At 49.0% G+C, this 20,027-nt stretch overlaps 2 protein-coding genes across 10 annotated transcripts in view; both read right to left on the reverse strand.

Annotated features, from left to right (window-relative positions):
- Positions 1-16,547, reverse strand: part of Ptprh (protein tyrosine phosphatase receptor type H) — a 30,149-nt gene extending 13,602 nt beyond the window's left edge. The window contains exons 1-12 of one of the 8 annotated variants that reach the window (XM_019206401.1): positions 15,843-16,262; positions 15,083-15,116; positions 14,781-14,903; positions 13,530-13,796; positions 11,899-12,165; positions 11,125-11,391; positions 9,738-10,004; positions 8,537-8,803; positions 6,906-7,172; positions 6,132-6,398; positions 4,931-5,197; positions 4,175-4,441 (exon numbers count right to left, since the gene is read on the reverse strand). In XM_019206401.1, the coding sequence (XP_019061946.1) occupies positions 4,175-4,441; positions 4,931-5,197; positions 6,132-6,398; positions 6,906-7,172; positions 8,537-8,803; positions 9,738-10,004; positions 11,125-11,391; positions 11,899-12,165; positions 13,530-13,796; positions 14,781-14,903; positions 15,083-15,116; positions 15,843-15,893 (2,611 nt within the window). In that variant the 5' untranslated portion in view covers positions 15,894-16,262. The other 7 variants (XM_010616931.3, XM_010616932.3, XM_010616934.3 and 4 more) reach the window with 7 other exon arrangements.
- A 668-nt stretch (positions 16,548-17,215) lies between these two features.
- Tmem86b (transmembrane protein 86B) overlaps positions 17,216-20,027 on the reverse strand; it is a 5,436-nt gene continuing 2,624 nt past the window's right edge. Inside the window, exons 3-6 of one of the 2 annotated variants that reach the window (XR_778804.2) lie at positions 18,858-18,934; positions 18,226-18,419; positions 18,076-18,159; positions 17,216-17,754 (exon numbers count right to left, since the gene is read on the reverse strand). Coding sequence is in view for 1 of the 2 variants with exons in the window: in XM_033766131.1 (XP_033622022.1) it covers positions 18,147-18,159; positions 18,226-18,419; positions 18,858-18,934 (284 nt within the window). In the remaining variant the exon portion in view is untranslated. Of the gene's footprint in view, positions 17,755-18,058; positions 18,160-18,225; positions 18,420-18,857; positions 18,935-20,027 lie in introns of those variants that run through there. The other variant, XM_033766131.1, reaches the window with a different exon arrangement.

A 20,027-nucleotide genomic window follows, 5' to 3' on the forward strand; every position in this document is an offset into this window, starting at 1 on the left:
TTTTTTTTTTTTTTTTTTTTTGGTACCAGGGATCAAACTTGGATCCTTGTACTTGCGAGGCAGGCAGTGGAACCACTGAGCTAAATACCTGGCCCAAACAATTCAATTTTTAATGACTGATGGTTTGTTGGAGAAATCAAGGGGGAAATTTAAAAAGTTTTAGAATCAAATGAAAACAAGAACACAACATATCAGAATCTCTGAGATACAGCAAAGACAACTGAGAGAAAAATTTATAACTAAGAGCTCCTACATTAAAAAAAGTCATAGCTCTCAAATGAATAAACCTAATTATGCATCTCAAGATCTTAGAAAATTGAGGAAACCTAAAGTAAGCTCAATACTAAGAAAGATAAAAACCACAGTTGAAATTAATGAAATAGGGATTGAAAAGATCAATAAAGTAAAGAGTTGGTTCTTTGAAAAATAAACAATAATCGAGCCAGGTGTGGTGGCACATACCTGTAATCCCAACACTCGAGGCAGGAGGATCGTTGTGAGTTCAAGGCCAGCCTGGGCTACATAGCAAGTTCAGGGCCAGCCTGAATTATGATGGGAGGAGACCTTGCCTCAAAGCCCCCCCCAAAAAAAGAAGAAAGAAAAATAAACAATAATCCCTTTGCCAATAATAAGATATGAAAAAGGAGATACTACTACAGACACCACTGAAATCCAATGGATCATTAATGACTATTTTGAAAACCTATATTCCAATAAATTGGAGAATCTAGAAAAAAAGAATGTATATCACAAAAATGAACCAAGAGAATATAAAAATATAGAAAGATCAATAGCAAGTAATGAGACTGAAGCATGAACAAAAAGTTTCCCAACAAAGAGTCCAGTACCCAATAGACTCACTACTGATTTTACCAGATCTGTAAAGAGCTAACACCAATGCTCCTTAAACTATACCATGCAACAGAAAAGGAAGGAACTTGCCTTAACCCATTCTATAAGGCCAAGATCATACCCATCACAAACCAGATAAGGACACACACAAAATGAAAATTATACACCAACATCCTTCATGAACACAGTTGTAAAAACCCTTTTTAAAATACTTGCACAGGCTGGGGATTCAACTCAGTGGTTCTGCTGTCTGCCTCACAAGCTCAAGGATCCAAGTTGGATACCCAGTAAAAAATCCAAAAACAAACAAAACCAAAAAAAACCCAACTCTGCAGCAGGGCATGTTGGCATGCCTGTAATCCTAGCACTCAGGAGGCTGAGGCAGGAAGATTGCCACAAGTTCAAGACCAGCCTGAGCTACATAGTGAGTTCAAGGCCAGCTTAAACTGCACAGCAAGACCTGTGTTTAAAAAAAAGCTTGAAAACTGAATTCGACAACATATTTAAAAAAAAACAAAACACCATGATCATATTGGTTTCTTTTCAGAGATGCAAGAATGTTCCATTTGCAAATCAATAAACAACACACCAAATAAATAGAATCAATGATAAAAATTATATAATCTTCTCAACTGATGCTGAAAAAGCATGTGATAACAAATCATTATTCCTTCATGATAAAAGCCCTAAGAAACTAGATATAGAAGGATTGTACCTCAACATTATAAAGGCATATATCACAAGCCTATAGCTAACATGATACTGAATAAGGGAAAACTGAAAGCATTTCCTCTAAAATAAAAAATGGTAGGGCTGAGGATGTAACTCAGTGGCACCATGCCTGCCTAGCAAGTGCAAGGTCCTGAGTTCAATTACCAGTACTAGAAAAAAAATAAGACAAGGATGCCCATTCTCACCACTCTTATTCAATAGTGTTTGAAATTTTAGCAAGAGCAATTAGATAAGAGAGAAATAAAAAGGATAAAATAGGATACATTATTCTTATTTGCAGATGATATGATCCTGTACTTAAAGAGCTCTGGAGACTCCATGGAAAGATTTCTAGATCTGATAAACAAATTCAGCAAAGTTTCAGTATACAAAACCAACATGAAAAAGCAATAGTTTTTCTATACCCCAGTAATGAATAGGCCAAGAAAGAAGTCAGGAAAATAATTCAATTCACAATAGCTTAGAAACATACCCAAGAATCAACCTAATCAGTAGATGAAAGAATCTGCATAAAAATTACAGAATATTGAAGAAAGAAACTGAAGCACTAGAATATAAAAAGGTATCCCATGTTCATGAATTGGCATAATTAATATTGTTAAAACAGGCATATTACCAAAGTGATCTAAAATTCAATGCAATTTCCAACAAAACACCAATGACATTTTCCACAGAACTAGAAAAAACAATCCTAAAATTCATGTGGAAGCACAAAAGACCCACAATAGCCAAAGCAACCCTGAATAAAAAGAGTGATCCTGGAGGCACAGCCATACTGGATTTCAAAATATGCTGCAAAGCCATCATGACAAATCGGCATGATACTGGCCAAAAAAATAGTTATGTAGACCAATGCGATGAAACAGAGAACACAGAAATAAAGCCATGCTACTACAGCCATCTGATTCTTGACAAAGGAGCCAAAAATACGCATTGGAGAAAAGACAGGCTCTTTAACAAATGGCGCTAGAAAAATTGGATTTCTATAGGTAGAAGATTGAAAAGAGATCTTGATCTCTAACTCTGTAGAAAAATCCATTCAAAATAGATCAAAGACATGGTTATAAGTACAAAGACTTAGAAACTGCTAGAAAACAGGGAAAATGCTTGAAGTCATAGGCAAGGGCAAAGACTTCCTAAACAGAGCCTCGATAGCACAGGAAAGTACAGCAAACATGAATAGCTAGCACTACATCAAGTTTAAAGCTTCTTTACAGCAAAGGAAATGACCAACAGGATAAAGAGACAGCCTACAGAATGGGAGAAAGTCTTTGTCACTTATCTGTCCAGAAAAGGGTTAATATCTAAAGTATACACAGAATTCAAACCTTCTTGCTGCTCTGGCTATCTTCTGGCCACCATGAATGGTGTCTCCTCTGGAAGCCCTGTCTGCCATTCCACTCTGCCTTGGAGCCAGCTGAAACCTCTACAAAATGTAATACAAATAAACTTTTTCCCTCTAAAAAATAAAGAGAGAAAGAACTCAAAAAATACCAAAGAAAGGAACATTAATAAATGAGCGGATGATTCAAACAGGCACTTCTCAAAAGAAGTACAAATGGCCAACAAATATATGAAAATATATTCAATTTTAGCAATTTGGGAAATGTAAATGTGACACAGATGGTTCTAGAAAAAGGGTCAGAAGACCACAGTGTCCCATTGATGGTAATATATAATTCCCCTGGTACTCAAGTGACATGCCCAGTCCAGACATCCTTGTCTGTGCCAGCACACATGCCTGTGATTCTGGACTAGAGTCTTAGACCCTGACCGCCTGTTCTGGCTGTTATCTAGATGTCCCCCCAAAGCCTCATGTAAGTCATAGGAAGAGCTTTTCAGAGGAGGCTGGATCTTCGGTGTGTGATGCTGAGGTTAAGTGTGTGATGCTCTGATCAAGGGTGTGTGATGACTAAATTAGTCTACTGAGTGGTTTGGCATGGTTCTGGGAGTGGATAATGGGAAAGCCCTCCCTGGTGTGAGCGCTACCTGTCCTAAGGGTAAAATATAACGAACAAGAAGAGGGTCATTGTTGCTTGCTGCTTGCTGCTTGATACTTCACTGTTTTGCTGCCTTTTACCCACCATGAACTGTTTCTCCTCTGCAATGCCCCTCTGGCAAGCCACCCATCCTTGAAGCCAGCTGACTATAAACTGAAACTTCTAAAACAGTAAGCTAAGCAAATCTTTCTTCCTTTAACTTTGGATGTATTTTGTCTCAGCAACAAAAAAGTAACCAAGACCCCACCCAAAACCAGAAGCAGAAGGCATTGCAGACAACTGTTCTTCATTTCCTGAACAAAGAGTTAACCAGGACATGCTTTGCTTTTTCCTGTGAACCCACAAGTATCTGGCTGAATATGGCCCAAAGAAATATGAGGTAGAGGGCCCGGGATTTAGCTCAGTGATGCTGCCACCTGCCTCCCAAGCACAAGATCCTCAGCTCAATTACCAGTAGCAAAAAAATTTTAAAATAAGAAAGAAATATGAGCTAGACACTCTACCATGATCTCCTGGCAATCCTCCTAAATCACCTACTACAACATTTTAAAAAAAGAAAAAGAAAGAAATGTGAACTGAGAGCATCTCACCTGTGGCAGCATTTTGAGTCTCACGGGAACTATTAATGCCATTCTTCTCAGCCCACACCAAAACTTCATACAAGAATCCAGGGTAAAGCACAAGCAGGGTGACATTGGTGTCCTCTGTGTTATGGGAGTCACTTGTGAGTCCATCTCCAGTCCACAGGACCCAGTAGGTGAGGTTCTGTGAGTCTGAGCCCTCGGGCTCCTCCCAGCCCAGGCTTATGGAGTCATTGGTCTGAGTGACCACTCTCAGGTTCCTCACTGGGTTGGGGGCTGAGCATAGCAACAGAAAGGAGGGAAATCAGTTTTATGTCCTGTTCTCACATGCTCCGGTCCTTCCTTACCTGGAGGACATGAGAAGCTCAGACCTGCACCATGCAATATGGCGGCACAGGTCCCATATGAGTGTGGGACCCTTGAGACTGGCTCGTTCTACCAGATATCACCATGAGCATAATTCTGCAATGAGTTATGAGCACTCAGTATGAATTTTAAAATGATGAATGTCATCGATCTTTTTTGTTGGTCTCACACTGAAATGATAGTATTTGGTTCAGTAGGACTACATGACATATATCATGATGGTCCATTTTGTTTCTTTTTTGCTATTTTTCTGTATCTGACTAAAAATTGGAGGTCACATTTGTGATTTCCATTCTATTTCTCTCAGCTGGCAGAACCTACCACATGGTCCTATCTGTTCTCCACCCCCCTTATCAATCTCTGTAAAAAAGAAGATGTTCAAAAGTGGCTGCCCCTCACCTGTAGCAGCGCTGAGAGTCTCCCTGGTGCTGTTGACTCCATCTTTTTCCACCCCCACAGAAAAGGCATATGAAGACCCAGGACGCAGCCCCTCCACGGTGACACTGGTGTTTGTGGTGTTCCGGGCGTCACCTCCGTATCCGTCTCCAGTCCACAGGACCCAGTAGGTGAGGTTCTGTGAGTCTGAGCCCTCGGGCTCCTCCCAGCCCAGGCTGATGGAGTCGTTGGTCTGAGTGACCGCTCTCAGGTTCCTCACTGGGTTGGGGGCTGAGCACAGGGACAGAAGCAAAACAGTTTTATGTCCTGGCTCCTACATGATCCTGCACTTCCTTGACCCAGGAAGCAGTAGGTGGAGGTGAGGTGGCTCAGACCTGCACCATCCAATGTGGCGGCATAGGTCCCGTGGCACTGTGGAGCCCCTGGGATGGGGCTCATTCTACTCCAGGTGGGCCATGAGTGTAAAGTACCTACCAAGTTGGGGAGAATTTGGCATGCAGTTGGACTTTTTTTTTTCTTAGAGATAGGGTCCTGCTATGTAGCTCAGGTTGGCCTCAAACTCACAGCAGTTCTGTTGCCTCAACCTCCGGGGCCCTGGACCACAGGCGTGCACCCCACACCTAGCTTGGTTTGGAATTGTGCATGCCAGATCGCCTTCAGCCTTCCTATTTACAGCACATGTTGGAACGGAAGTATTTTGTTCATCTGTTGGGCTACATGAAATATCTCATGAGGATGATTTCACCTGATTTTTCCTACACTTTTATGTGGCTGATAGAAAACTGAAGTTTCCAAGAGTGTTTTCTGTGTATTTCTATTGAACCCAGAGCTGCCACATTCTCCTGTCGCCCCATCGCAATTCCGCAAAGGGAACATTAAGAGCCAACTGTGGTGGTGCACCCTCCAGTCCCAGAACGCTAGGAAGCTGAGACAGGAGGATCAGTTCAATTCCTGCCAGGGTAATATAGCAAAACTGTCTCTTAAAACAAAAAAATAAGAGCTGGGATAGAGCTCAGTGTGCAGGCCTTGGAGTGAATCTCCACTACCACAGAACTGAAGAGCTTCAAATACTGGTCGCTTACAAAAGGGCTGGAGATTTAGCTCAGTGGTTCTGCCACCTGTCTCTCAAGTGCAAGGTCCTGAATTTGATACCCAGTACCAAAAAAAAAAGAAGAAGAAAAGTAAAATTCTGGTTGCTTCTCACCTGTAGCAGCACTGAGAAACTCTCTGGTGCTGCTGACTCCATCTTTTTCTACCCACACAGAAAAGGCATATGAAGACCCAGGACGCAGCCCCTCCACAGTGACACTGGTGTCTGTGATGTTCCAGGTGTCACCTCCGTGTCCATCTCCAGTCCACAGGACCCAGTAGGTGAGGTTCTGTGAGTCTGAGCCCTCGGGCTCCTCCCAGCTCAGGGTGATGGAGCTGTTGGTCTGAGCGTCCACTCTGAGGTTGGTCACTGGATTTGGGGCTAAAAATATGGGCAGGAACAGAAATGAGCTGTAGTATTGGTTTTCAAACTGTCCAGTGTTTTGTTGCCAGTTGAACCCAGTGGGAGGGCTTGAGGTGGCCCAGCCTGGCACGGCTCAATGTGGCAGCACAGGTCCGTGGAACTTGGAGCCCTTGGATAGGCTCCTTCCCCCTGAGATGAGCCAATGCGTGTATGGCACACATCAAGTGGAGAAGGATCTGGAGTCAAATTGGGAATGTCAGATCTCAGGATGCTTTGGATACTGATCACATGTTGAAACGACAGTATTTTAGATCAGCTGTGCTACATGAAATAGGTCATGATGATCCATTTCACCTCCTCCTTTTTTCTTACTTGGATATAGCTGACTAAAGACTGAAGTTTACACATGTAGCTTACATTGTATTTCTACTGGATCACACGACAGGCAACATTCTCTGGTCATTTCCAACCACAAGCACTACTTCCCTTTACTAAGAAAAGGGTGAAACAGCGGCTGTCCCTCACCTGTAGCAGCGCTGAGAGTCTCCCTGCTGCTGTTGACTCCATCTTTTTCCACCCACACAGAAAAGACATATGAAGACCCAGGATGCAGCCCCTCCATGGCGACACTGGTGTCTGTGCTGTTCCGGGTGTCACCTCCGTGTCCATCTCCAGTCCACAGGACCCAGTAGGTGAGGTTCTGTGAGTCTGAGCCCTCGGGCTCCTCCCAGCCCAGGCTGATGGAGTCGTTGGTCTGAGTGACCGCTCTCAGGTTCCTCACTGGGTTGGGGGCTGAGCATCGGGACAAAAGAAGTAATGAGTTGTGGTTCTTGGACTCACATGTTCCTGTCTCTCCTTAATCTGGGACACACTGGATGGAGGCGAGGTGGCTCAGACCTGCTCTGTCCAATATCACAGCGCTTGTCCCATGAGACTGTAGGGCCCTTGGGCTGGGCTAGTTCTCGGCACACATGTAGTCGAGGTAGAGGACCTATCCGGTTAGGCACAGTAAATGTGTAATTGGGAACATAAACCTCACTCACCCTTTCTACATAAATTACACGATGAAATGCCACAGCAACACCCCTGCCTAGTACTAGTGGGCTATGAGTGGCACCTGATTCTTGCTTTCCACAATTCAGCTGTATTGTTTATATCAGGAGTCAGACTGAAGCTCTGTGTGACTCAAATGGGTATGTCAGATTTCGGACTCGGGGGGTAGAGCCCCTTCTGCAATGTCTGCCTTGGAGGCCTAAGTCCTGGTCTATGAAGTGCCAGGGCTCTACTGAGTTATGTGCAGCTGAGGTCAGCCTGACCCCATATAAAATCCTTTCCCCCGAATTAGGGCTTCTCACTGACCCGATGAGTTGCTTGCTAATTTTACCTGGTCCCAGTATCACTTTGTTTGCTCCAAGGAAGACAGCAGTGCCTCCTCCCTTACAGTCCAGCTTGGTGCCATCATGCCAGATGTTTGGCCCTATGTCATTAGATTTCTTCAAAACATACCCTGCTCACTTGCATCCCATACTTGTAACCAGTAAAAACTGGATGTCCTTGGGGCCTTGTCTTTGCTTCCCAGAGCAGCACTGATCAGCCCCAAGACCCAGCTTTCTCTCCAAGTCTCATTTCATTTTTGATTCTTATTAGCTTTGTGCTGTAGTGGCTCACAGGGGACCAGGACCCACTGAAGGGGTCTCTGGTGACATCCCTTTTCCTATTCCCTATAAAATGGAACTGTTTTACATTGGATCACACTACATGATAGATCCTATGAGGATCCATCTCACCTGATCTTTCGTTCATTTTTACGTGCTTGATAGAAAATTGATGGTTACATTTGTGGGTTTTGTGTATTTCTATTGAACCGAAGATCCTGCCACATTCTCCTGTCTATGCTCAAGCACTCCATCCAGTCCCTAGAAAAGGAAAGATTAAGAGCCAAGTGGTGCAAATGGTAATCCCAATATTCTAGGGGGTTGAGACAGAAGGATCAGAAGCTCAATTCCAGCTGGAAGAATTTAGAAAAACTTTCTCTTAAAACAAACAAACAAAAAACCAAAGAAACAAGAGCTAGGAATAGAGCTCAGTGTGAAGGTCTTGGAGTGAATCTCCAGTACCATGGAATTAAAGAGCTTCAAATACAGGTTGCTTCTTACCTGTAGCAGCGCTGAGAGTCTCCCTGCTGCTGTTGACTCCATCTTTTTCCACCCACACAGAAAAGGCATATGAAGACCCAGGACGCAGCCCCTCCACGGTGACAATGGTGTTTGTGGTGTTCCGGGCGTCACCTCCGTATCCGTCTCCAGTCCACAGGACCCAGTAGGTGAGGTTCTGTGAGTCTGAGCCCTCGGGCTCCTCCCAGCCCAGGCTGATGGAGTCGTTGGTCTGAGTGACCGCTCTCAGGTTCCTCACTGGGTTGGGGGCTGAGCACAGGGACAGAAGCAAAACAGTTTTATGTCCTGGCTCCTACATGATCCTGCACTTCCTTGACCCAGGAAGCAGTAGGTGGAGGTGAGGTGGCTCAGACCTGCACCATCCAATGTGGCGGCATAGGTCCCGTGGCACTGTGGAGCCCCTGGGATGGGGCTCATTCTACTCCAGGTGGGCCATGAGTGTAAAGTACCTACCAAGTTGGGGAGAATTTGGCATGCAGTTGGACTTTTTTTTTTCTTAGAGATAGGGTCCTGCTATGTAGCTCAGGTTGGCCTCAAACTCACAGCAGTTCTGTTGCCTCAACCTCCGGGGCCCTGGACCACAGGCGTGCACCCCACACCTAGCTTGGTTTGGAATTGTGCATGCCAGATCGCCTTCAGCCTTCCTATTTACAGCACATGTTGGAACGGAAGTATTTTGTTCATCTGTTGGGCTACATGAAATATCTCATGAGGATGATTTCACCTGATTTTTCCTACACTTTTATGTGGCTGATAGAAAACTGAAGTTTCCAAGAGTGTTTTCTGTGTATTTCTATTGAACCCAGAGCTGCCACATTCTCCTGTCGCCCCATCGCAATTCCGCAAAGGGAACATTAAGAGCCAACTGTGGTGGTGCACCCTCCAGTCCCAGAACGCTAGGAAGCTGAGACAGGAGGATCAGTTCAATTCCTGCCAGGGTAATATAGCAAAACTGTCTCTTAAAACAAAAAAATAAGAGCTGGGATAGAGCTCAGTGTGCAGGCCTTGGAGTGAATCTCCACTACCACAGAACTGAAGAGCTTCAAATACTGGTCGCTTACAAAAGGGCTGGAGATTTAGCTCAGTGGTTCTGCCACCTGTCTCTCAAGTGCAAGGTCCTGAATTTGATACCCAGTACCAAAAAAAAAAGAAGAAGAAAAGTAAAATTCTGGTTGCTTCTCACCTGTAGCAGCACTGAGAAACTCTCTGGTGCTGCTGACTCCATCTTTTTCTACCCACACAGAAAAGGCATATGAAGACCCAGGACGCAGCCCCTCCACAGTGACACTGGTGTCTGTGATGTTCCAGGTGTCACCTCCGTGTCCATCTCCAGTCCACAGGACCCAGTAGGTGAGGTTCTGTGAGTCTGAGCCCTCGGGCTCCTCCCAGCTCAGGGTGATGGAGCTGTTGGTCTGAGCGTCCACTCTGAGGTTGGTCACTGGATTTGGGGCTAAAAATATGGGCAGGAACAGAAATGAGCTGTAGTATTGGTTTTCAAACTGTCCAGTGTTTTGTTGCCAGTTGAACCCAGTGGGAGGGCTTGAGGTGGCCCAGCCTGGCACGGCTCAATGTGGCAGCACAGGTCCGTGGAACTTGGAGCCCTTGGATAGGCTCCTTCCCCCTGAGATGAGCCAATGCGTGTATGGCACACATCAAGTGGAGAAGGATCTGGAGTCAAATTGGGAATGTCAGATCTCAGGATGCTTTGGATACTGATCACATGTTGAAACGACAGTATTTTAGATCAGCTGTGCTACATGAAATAGGTCATGATGATCCATTTCACCTCCTCCTTTTTTCTTACTTGGATATAGCTGACTAAAGACTGAAGTTTACACATGTAGCTTACATTGTATTTCTACTGGATCACACTTTTTTTTTTCTTAGAGATAGGGTCCTGCTATGTAGCTCAGGTTGGCCTCAAACTCACAGCAGTTCTGTTGCCTCAACCTCCGGGGCCCTGGACCACAGGCGTGCACCCCACACCTAGCTTGGTTTGGAATTGTGCATGCCAGATCGCCTTCAGCCTTCCTATTTACAGCACATGTTGGAACGGAAGTATTTTGTTCATCTGTTGGGCTACATGAAATATCTCATGAGGATGATTTCACCTGATTTTTCCTACACTTTTATGTGGCTGATAGAAAACTGAAGTTTCCAAGAGTGTTTTCTGTGTATTTCTATTGAACCCAGAGCTGCCACATTCTCCTGTCGCCCCATCGCAATTCCGCAAAGGGAACATTAAGAGCCAACTGTGGTGGTGCACCCTCCAGTCCCAGAACGCTAGGAAGCTGAGACAGGAGGATCAGTTCAATTCCTGCCAGGGTAATATAGCAAAACTGTCTCTTAAAACAAAAAAATAAGAGCTGGGATAGAGCTCAGTGTGCAGGCCTTGGAGTGAATCTCCACTACCACAGAACTGAAGAGCTTCAAATACTGGTCGCTTACAAAAGGGCTGGAGATTTAGCTCAGTGGTTCTGCCACCTGTCTCTCAAGTGCAAGGTCCTGAATTTGATACCCAGTACCAAAAAAAAAAGAAGAAGAAAAGTAAAATTCTGGTTGCTTCTCACCTGTAGCAGCACTGAGAAACTCTCTGGTGCTGCTGACTCCATCTTTTTCTACCCACACAGAAAAGGCATATGAAGACCCAGGACGCAGCCCCTCCACAGTGACACTGGTGTCTGTGATGTTCCAGGTGTCACCTCCGTGTCCATCTCCAGTCCACAGGACCCAGTAGGTGAGGTTCTGTGAGTCTGAGCCCTCGGGCTCCTCCCAGCTCAGGGTGATGGAGCTGTTGGTCTGAGCGTCCACTCTGAGGTTGGTCACTGGATTTGGGGCTAAAAATATGGGCAGGAACAGAAATGAGCTGTAGTATTGGTTTTCAAACTGTCCAGTGTTTTGTTGCCAGTTGAACCCAGTGGGAGGGCTTGAGGTGGCCCAGCCTGGCACGGCTCAATGTGGCAGCACAGGTCCGTGGAACTTGGAGCCCTTGGATAGGCTCCTTCCCCCTGAGATGAGCCAATGCGTGTATGGCACACATCAAGTGGAGAAGGATCTGGAGTCAAATTGGGAATGTCAGATCTCAGGATGCTTTGGATACTGATCACATGTTGAAACGACAGTATTTTAGATCAGCTGTGCTACATGAAATAGGTCATGATGATCCATTTCACCTCCTCCTTTTTTCTTACTTGGATATAGCTGACTAAAGACTGAAGTTTACACATGTAGCTTACATTGTATTTCTACTGGATCACACGACAGGCAACATTCTCTGGTCATTTCCAACCACAAGCACTACTTCCCTTTACTAAGAAAAGGGTGAAACAGCGGCTGTCCCTCACCTGTAGCAGCGCTGAGAGTCTCCCTGCTGCTGTTGACTCCATCTTTTTCCACCCACACAGAAAAGACATATGAAGACCCAGGATGCAGCCCCTCCACGGCGACACTGGTGTCTGTGCTGTTCCGGGTGTCACCTCCGTGTCCATCTCCAGTCCACAGGACCCAGTAGGTGAGGTTCTGTGAGTCTGAGCCCTCGGGCTCCTCCCAGCCCAGGCTGATGGAGTCGTTGGTCTGAGTGACCGCTCTCAGGTTCCTCACTGGGTTGGGGGCTGAGCATCGGGACAAAAGAAGTAATGAGTTGTGGTTCTTGGACTCACATGTTCCTGTCTCTCCTTAATCTGGGACACACTGGATGGAGGCGAGGTGGCTCAGACCTGCTCTGTCCAATATCACAGCGCTTGTCCCATGAGACTGTAGGGCCCTTGGGCTGGGCTAGTTCTCGGCACACATGTAGTCGAGGTAGAGGACCTATCCGGTTAGGCACAGTAAATGTGTAATTGGGAACATAAACCTCACTCACCCTTTCTACATAAATTACACGATGAAATGCCACAGCAACACCCCTGCCTAGTACTAGTGGGCTATGAGTGGCACCTGATTCTTGCTTTCCACAATTCAGCTGTATTGTTTATATCAGGAGTCAGACTGAAGCTCTGTGTGACTCAAATGGGTATGTCAGATTTCGGACTCGGGGGGTAGAGCCCCTTCTGCAATGTCTGCCTTGGAGGCCTAAGTCCTGGTCTATGAAGTGCCAGGGCTCTACTGAGTTATGTGCAGCTGAGGTCAGCCTGACCCCATATAAAATCCTTTCCCCCGAATTAGGGCTTCTCACTGACCCGATGAGTTGCTTGCTAATTTTACCTGGTCCCAGTATCACTTTGTTCGCTCCAAGGAAGACAGCAGTGCCTCCTCCCTTACAGTCCAGCTTGGTGCCATCATGCCAGATGTTTGGCCCTATGTCATTAGATTTCTTCAAAACATACCCTGCTCACTTGCATCCCATACTTGTAACCAGTAAAAACTGGATGTCCTTGGGGCCTTGTCTTTGCTTCCCAGAGCAGCACTGATCAGCCCCAAGACCCAGCTTTCTCTCCAAGTCTCATTTCATTTTTGATTCTTATTAGCTTTGTGCTGTAGTGGCTCACAGGGGACCAGGACCCACTGAAGGGGTCTCTGGTGACATCCCTTTTCCTATTCCCTATAAAATGGAACTGTTTTACATTGGATCACACTACATGATAGATCCTATGAGGATCCATCTCACCTGATCTTTCGTTCATTTTTACGTGCTTGATAGAAAATTGATGGTTACATTTGTGGGTTTTGTGTATTTCTATTGAACCGAAGATCCTGCCACATTCTCCTGTCTATGCTCAAGCACTCCATCCAGTCCCTAGAAAAGGAAAGATTAAGAGCCAAGTGGTGCAAATGGTAATCCCAATATTCTAGGGGGTTGAGACAGAAGGATCAGAAGCTCAATTCCAGCTGGAAGAATTTAGAAAAACTTTCTCTTAAAACAAACAAACAAAAAACCAAAGAAACAAGAGCTAGGAATAGAGCTCAGTGTGAAGGTCTTGGAGTGAATCTCCAGTACCATGGAATTAAAGAGCTTCAAATACAGGTTGCTTCTTACCTGTAGCAGCGCTGAGAGTCTCCCTGCTGCTGTTGACTCCATCTTTTTCCACCCACACAGAAAAGGCATATGAAGACCCAGGACGCAGCCCCTCCACGGTGACAATGGTGTTTGTGGTGTTCCGGGCGTCACCTCCGTATCCGTCTCCAGTCCACAGGACCCAGTAGGTGAGGTTCTGTGAGTCTGAGCCCTCGGGCTCCTCCCAGCCCAGGCTGATGGAGTCGTTGGTCTGAGTGACCGCTCTCAGGTTCCTCACTGGGTTGGGGGCTGAGCACAGGGACAGAAGCAAAACAGTTTTATGTCCTGGCTCCTACATGATCCTGCACTTCCTTGACCCAGGAAGCAGTAGGTGGAGGTGAGGTGGCTCAGACCTGCACCATCCAATGTGGCGGCATAGGTCCCGTGGCACTGTGGAGCCCCTGGGATGGGGCTCATTCTACTCCAGGTGGGCCATGAGTGTAAAGTACCTACCAAGTTGGGGAGAATTTGGCATGCAGTTGGACTTTTTTTTTTCTTAGAGATAGGGTCCTGCTATGTAGCTCAGGTTGGCCTCAAACTCACAGCAGTTCTGTTGCCTCAACCTCCGGGGCCCTGGACCACAGGCGTGCACCCCACACCTAGCTTGGTTTGGAATTGTGCATGCCAGATCGCCTTCAGCCTTCCTATTTACAGCACATGTTGGAACGGAAGTATTTTGTTCATCTGTTGGGCTACATGAAATATCTCATGAGGATGATTTCACCTGATTTTTCCTACACTTTTATGTGGCTGATAGAAAACTGAAGTTTCCAAGAGTGTTTTCTGTGTATTTCTATTGAACCCAGAGCTGCCACATTCTCCTGTCGCCCCATCGCAATTCCGCAAAGGGAACATTAAGAGCCAACTGTGGTGGTGCACCCTCCAGTCCCAGAACGCTAGGAAGCTGAGACAGGAGGATCAGTTCAATTCCTGCCAGGGTAATATAGCAAAACTGTCTCTTAAAACAAAAAAATAAGAGCTGGGATAGAGCTCAGTGTGCAGGCCTTGGAGTGAATCTCCACTACCACAGAACTGAAGAGCTTCAAATACTGGTCAATACCCAGTACCAAAAAAGGAAGTAAAATTCTGGTTGCTTCTCAACTGTAGCAGCAGTGAGAAACTCTCTGGTGCTGTTGACTCTATCTTTTTCCACCCACACAGAAGATGCACATAAAAACCCAGGACGCAGTTCCTGCACGGTGACACTGGTGTCTGTGGCGCCCCGGGCCTCACTTGTGGCATGGTCTGCAGCTGGCAGGACCCAGTAGGTGAGGCTCTGTGAGTCTGAGCCCTCGGGCTCCTCCCAGCCCAGGCTGCTGGAGCGGTTGGTCTGAGCGTCCACTCTCAGGTTGGTCACTGTGTTGGGGTCGGATGAGGGTCTCATGTCGGGCAGTGCCGGTCATTACTCCCCCTCACCCCTCACCCAGCCCCACGCTGAGTTCTCCCTTCTAACCCCTCTCCTGGATAGGGAGGTCCTTTTGGAGCCCCAGGAGGCTCATGGGTTTGAGGCTCCTTGTCCCTGAAGGGTCACTCACCAGCTGCCCCGGTCCCTGTCCAGCTGCAGAGACTCTGGAAGGAGGCAGGGAAGAAGGAATTACGCCTAAGCCTCCCCTGGACCCAGGAGACATTGTGGGCCTGCTGGTGCTGCCCACAACGCTCCCACCCCCACCCAACCGCCACCCTGGCCTGGGAGATAGCTCGGGGCTGAGTTGTGACAAAGGTCACCCCAATATCCGTGTTCTTCCCGCAGGGAACAAGGTCAAGTATGGTAGGGGTGTGGTTTCAGGGACGCGAAGCCGACATTGGCTCTACTGATAAGGCCAAAGATAAACTTAATGGTTTCAATTTTTGAAAACTACAGGCTTGCAACGCTGGGGGTGGGGAAGTAACCAGAAAAGTCCGAGGATAGGAAGAAAACAAAACCAGAGGCTGAATTGAGACATCAAATGGTCACAGAGAAGGGCTGAGCCTGGATCCCGGTCTGAGGGAGGTGGCCAGGCCCAGGACCCTCCTCAGTCTGAGGGAGAAAGACACTGATCATTGTCTCTGTGAGCACCGTGTTGGGCCTGAGGGGCTGTTTCTCGTCCCACTGTCACTGTAGTTATCTAAGCCAGGTGTCAGATTCTCCACAGTCTGACCCAAACTGGGAGCCCCCTTTCTTCTGCAGGGGATAACAACCCCTAATTCCTCTGGGGTCCGATTTCAGGGAGTCTCTTCCCTCATCCTGCACGCAGTCTGGTCCCCAGCACCCCCTCCCCTGGGGTCCGGTTCTGCCCTGGGCCCGGGAGGACTTACCAGTAGAACCAAGCTCCCCCAGGCCCCGATGCCCCCGGCAGCCTGGGCCATGGGTCCTGTCACTCTGAGGGACACAGGAGTCCCAGCCCGGTCCCTCCACCTGCTGGACTTTACACTCAAGAATTTCCCCTTTCCCAGCCGTCATCGGTGAGGCCAGCAGCCGGGCAGGAAGGGGAGGAGGAGGAAGTGTAGGCTCCAGCGTGAGCCTCCCGCTCCCGGGCCCTGCCCGGGCCTCTCCCTCCTTCCTCCCCTAGGCTCCGGCCTGACCCTACCCACCCTTCTTGTCTCTTGGGCCTGGACCCTCAGCCCCAGCTCCTCCTGCTCTGAAGTGAAACCCTGGGACCTTCGGGCTGCAGCACCAAGGGCCACATGGTCCTGGGGCTCAGAGACGGACAGCTGAGAGCTTGCTCCCAGAATCCTTCCTACCTCAGGACTGAGAGGTGTCGAGACCAGCCTGGCCGTTGTCGGGGCTCTTCTGTCTGCTGCAGATCCGCGGCTGTCACACGGGAGCAGGGACTTCAGTCTCCCAGCCAGGTGCATCTGTCGCTGTGCCTGGTGGCCTCCGCCAACTGGACTGGGTTCAGATGTCATGCACACTGGGTCCACTGGGCCTATCCGTCACCCACACGGTGTGTTCGTATTTGCATAGCTGCTGGGCCACAGTTGTGACCTCAGGCAACTCAAACTCGGGTGACTCACTGAGTCCTGTGGAGAGCATGGGTACAGCCCCTGGTAAACATGCTGAGTGGAGTCTGAAACACTCGCAGCTGATGCCTGGCCTGTGAGAGCCTTCACAAGCCCTGGCAATGTCTACTTGGCTCATCCCTCGGCCCCCAGCGTCCAGAGGGGCCTCAGGTGCAGGCTGCTCCTGGGCTCTCTGTGCACTTCTGGCCGCACACACTGAGCAGGGGCCTTGAGCTCCCAGGCCAGAGCACAGCACCTGCATTCTCACTATCACCGGCCTGATCCATCACTCAGTGCCGCCGTCTGTCTCTTGGGTTTGTTTTCTCTTTTGTTTTTTCTGCAGTCCTGGGGACTGAACCCAAGGCCTTCACACTGAACTACATCCCCAGCACGTTTTGCAAATTTTTGAGACAGGGTTCTTGCTTGGCTGAGCTCCAACTTATGATCCTCCTGCATCAGCCTCCCAGACTGCTGGGATGACAGGAGTGCCTGGCCATCTTTGTTTTTAAAGTAAATTTCAACGCTGCCTCGGATACAAAGCAGCCACCCACTTTGGCCAGTCCCACAGCCATGGGGACCCAAGGGTCCCTTGAACAAAGGGCCAGCTCAGTGGCAGTGGAAGAGCAGGGCACACCCCTGGGGTCCAGCACGGCTGTGTCTAAGTTCTGGGAAGCGTTTTCCTGACTGATGAGAAATAACTCAGGGTATGCAGTGAATTTTGTAGCATTTATTAATAAAGATCAAAGAGCAAAGATATTGTCCACTCGCAGTGGTCTGAGCTGCACCGAGGACCTTGTGGGTGTCTTGTCTCTGCTGCTGCTGCGGGACAGAGCACTCCAGGGCAGCTTCTGAGTTACACACATTGCCCCGAGGTTCTGCTGCTGGGAGCCCAGTGGCAGCTGCACCCACTGCAGGGCCCTGCTGGCCGGCAGATGGTGCAGACGGACAGCCAGCCAGGGCGGCCACCGGCATGGTGCAGAGGGCAGTGCCATGGATTCTGAGCACTCCCATTGCTGAGGCTCCCCTTGGCCTCATGGAAGAAGTGAACAGAGAGGAAGAGAGGCTCCAGGGCTGTCCCGCAGGAAGTAAGCCACTGCAGCCCACCGGCAGGCACCCCACAACCCCAGTCAAGGCCGCACGGCTCCGTCTTCTGTGATATCCAACCAGTCCGAGAAGCAGAGGCCAAGGGGAAGAAGGGAGGGGAACCACGCCGACCTTTAGCCAGTGCCTGAGTCACAGGAGGAAGCAGGGGCTGTGACCCCAGGTCTGTCTCCGCCCAGGCTGGGCTGGCTTCCCATTCTCTCCTACCCGCCCTGGGGCTGTGGGCTCCCCGGTCCTGCGCCTTACCCCAGGGCACCCCACACCCTCATTGGAATGACAGACCGTTTTTGATTTCTTCTTATATTTTCATCTGATTTAAAATTTTTCACTACATGAGCTTTTTGAGCCTTGCTTTGTTTTTTGTTTGGTTTGGGGTTGGGTTTTTTTTTGTACTTTGTTTTTTGAGACAGGGTATTGCTTAGGTAGCTCAGGCTGGCCTTGAACTCACAGCGATCCTTCTGCCTCAGCCTCCTGAGTGCTGGGAATGCAGGTGTGCGACATCCCGCCTAGCTCAGAGCTTCAGTTTTCCCGTCTGTACGAATTAGGATTTAGTTTGCAAGTTTTCTTTTAGTGATGTGCCCATCTCTCTATCACTCACTTAGGTTTCTCTGCGTCTTCATCTGGCTCTGCCCTTCTCCGCTGTAAGTGCGCCTTGTCTAAGACAAGCCCAGGCTGGTCGACTCCACACCTACCCAGCGGGGCTCGTGAGAACCACCTTCTGTGGCACTGCCGCCATTCCTTGCTTCCGAATTCTTCAGAGCCCACTGCCCAGGCAGGGGAAGAAGGCACACCCTGAAGGAGACATGTGAGATCTTTCCCCTGAAGAACAGAGATCCCAGCCCGCACTGTGGCGCATGCCTGTCATCCCAGCACTCAGAAGGCTGAAGCAGGAGGGTTGTGGGAGCTTGAGACAAGCCTGGGCCACACACTGGTGGGAGCCCCAGCTGGCACAGCCCCAAGTCACGTTCCTGTCGGCCCCTCTCAGGAGCGTGGAGGAAGTAGTGACGGCTCTCCAGTCTATGGGTGGAGAGCAGAGGTCAGTGACCACGGTAGACCCTCAGTGCTCCTGCGCCCGGGAGCAGAGCCCAGGTTCAGACACTGGGGCTGTTGAGGGATGCTTTAGGAGAAAGCGCCTGGGGAAAGTGCCATGGGCCAGAGGAAGGAGCCGGGCAGGGGTGTGACCCCCCGTTCCAGCTTTTGACCCTGGCTTCCCCAGGGTGAGCTCCTGACCTTTCTGCAGGGACCCTCTTCAGGCTGACAGCAGCAGTTCTCCTGGACCCCAGGGGCGTCTGTGAGCAGCCAGTAACCTGGGGAGTGGGGCCAAGGTATTGTGCCAAGGCAGGGTCCTGTGTGGGGTGCCTGGCACAGCTCGGAGCAGGACCTCAGTTGCAGGGAGCCCATTGTCTGAGCTCTTCCTAAGGGTCAATCTCCAGGGAGACAGGGGATTAGGAACAGAAAGTGGCACTGCTGAGCCTGGCTCTCATCGACACTCCTCTGTAGGGACACATAGGGCACTGTGCCCTGGTCCTGAGGGACTGAGCGCACCCTTCACCCCACACTTGGGAGGCTGGGGTAGAGATCGCAAGGGAAGTCCAGCCTGGGCTACTTACAAAGCACTAGGATGGTTCATGGTGTGAAGGCCCTGGGTTCAAAGGACCACAGAGAATTTCAGGAAAAGTGGGGGGTGGGGAATGAGCTCAGTGTTTCCACTGCCTGCCTCACAAGCACAAGTAGCTGAGTTCAATCCCCCGTACCAAAACAAACACACAAACAAACAAAGGGGCCTGTGTTTTTCTTCCTGCGGCCAGAGAGCGCAGGTAGAAGGCATGGCAGACTTGGTTTCCCTGATCTACAGTGCGAGGACACTGCGGGCGGCAAGGACAAAGGGAAGCCCGCAGGACTGCTCTGCCCATCCCCAGTGGTAAATGCAGGGGAAGAAATGAGACTAGTGTCCTGCAAGCCTAACTGGAGCACGAAATAAACTGAAGCCAGGCGTGGTGTCCATCTGCGATCATAGCACTCCCAGGAGGCTGAAGCAGGAGAATCACAAGTTTGAGCCAGGCCTCGGAAACTCGGTGGCCTGGTGAGACCCCATCTCAAAATAAAACATAAAAAGGAGCTGAGGATGTAGTTCATTGTGAAGGCCCTGGGTTCAATCCCCAGTCCCATACACGCAAAAAAAAACCAAACAGGTTGAGGCCAGGAAGGCTGGAAGAGGGCGCCCCCTGGCAGAAGACCGGTCTTGCTGCTCCTCGGCGTGCAGGGCAACAGGAACCGGATGAACCGAGGCTGGCGGCCTGGGCAAGGACCTGCGTGGCTTCATAACCAGCACGGTGCCCCGGGCCTCCCCGGGAGGCAGGCTGAGCGCTGGGGTCGCAGCGGGCAGCCTGGGGCCAGCAC

This window comes from Fukomys damarensis, unplaced genomic scaffold, assembly GCF_012274545.1.
Source record: "Fukomys damarensis isolate Sample0158 unplaced genomic scaffold, DMR_v1.0_HiC HiC_scaffold_19, whole genome shotgun sequence".
Taxonomy (NCBI): domain Eukaryota; kingdom Metazoa; phylum Chordata; class Mammalia; order Rodentia; family Bathyergidae; genus Fukomys; species Fukomys damarensis.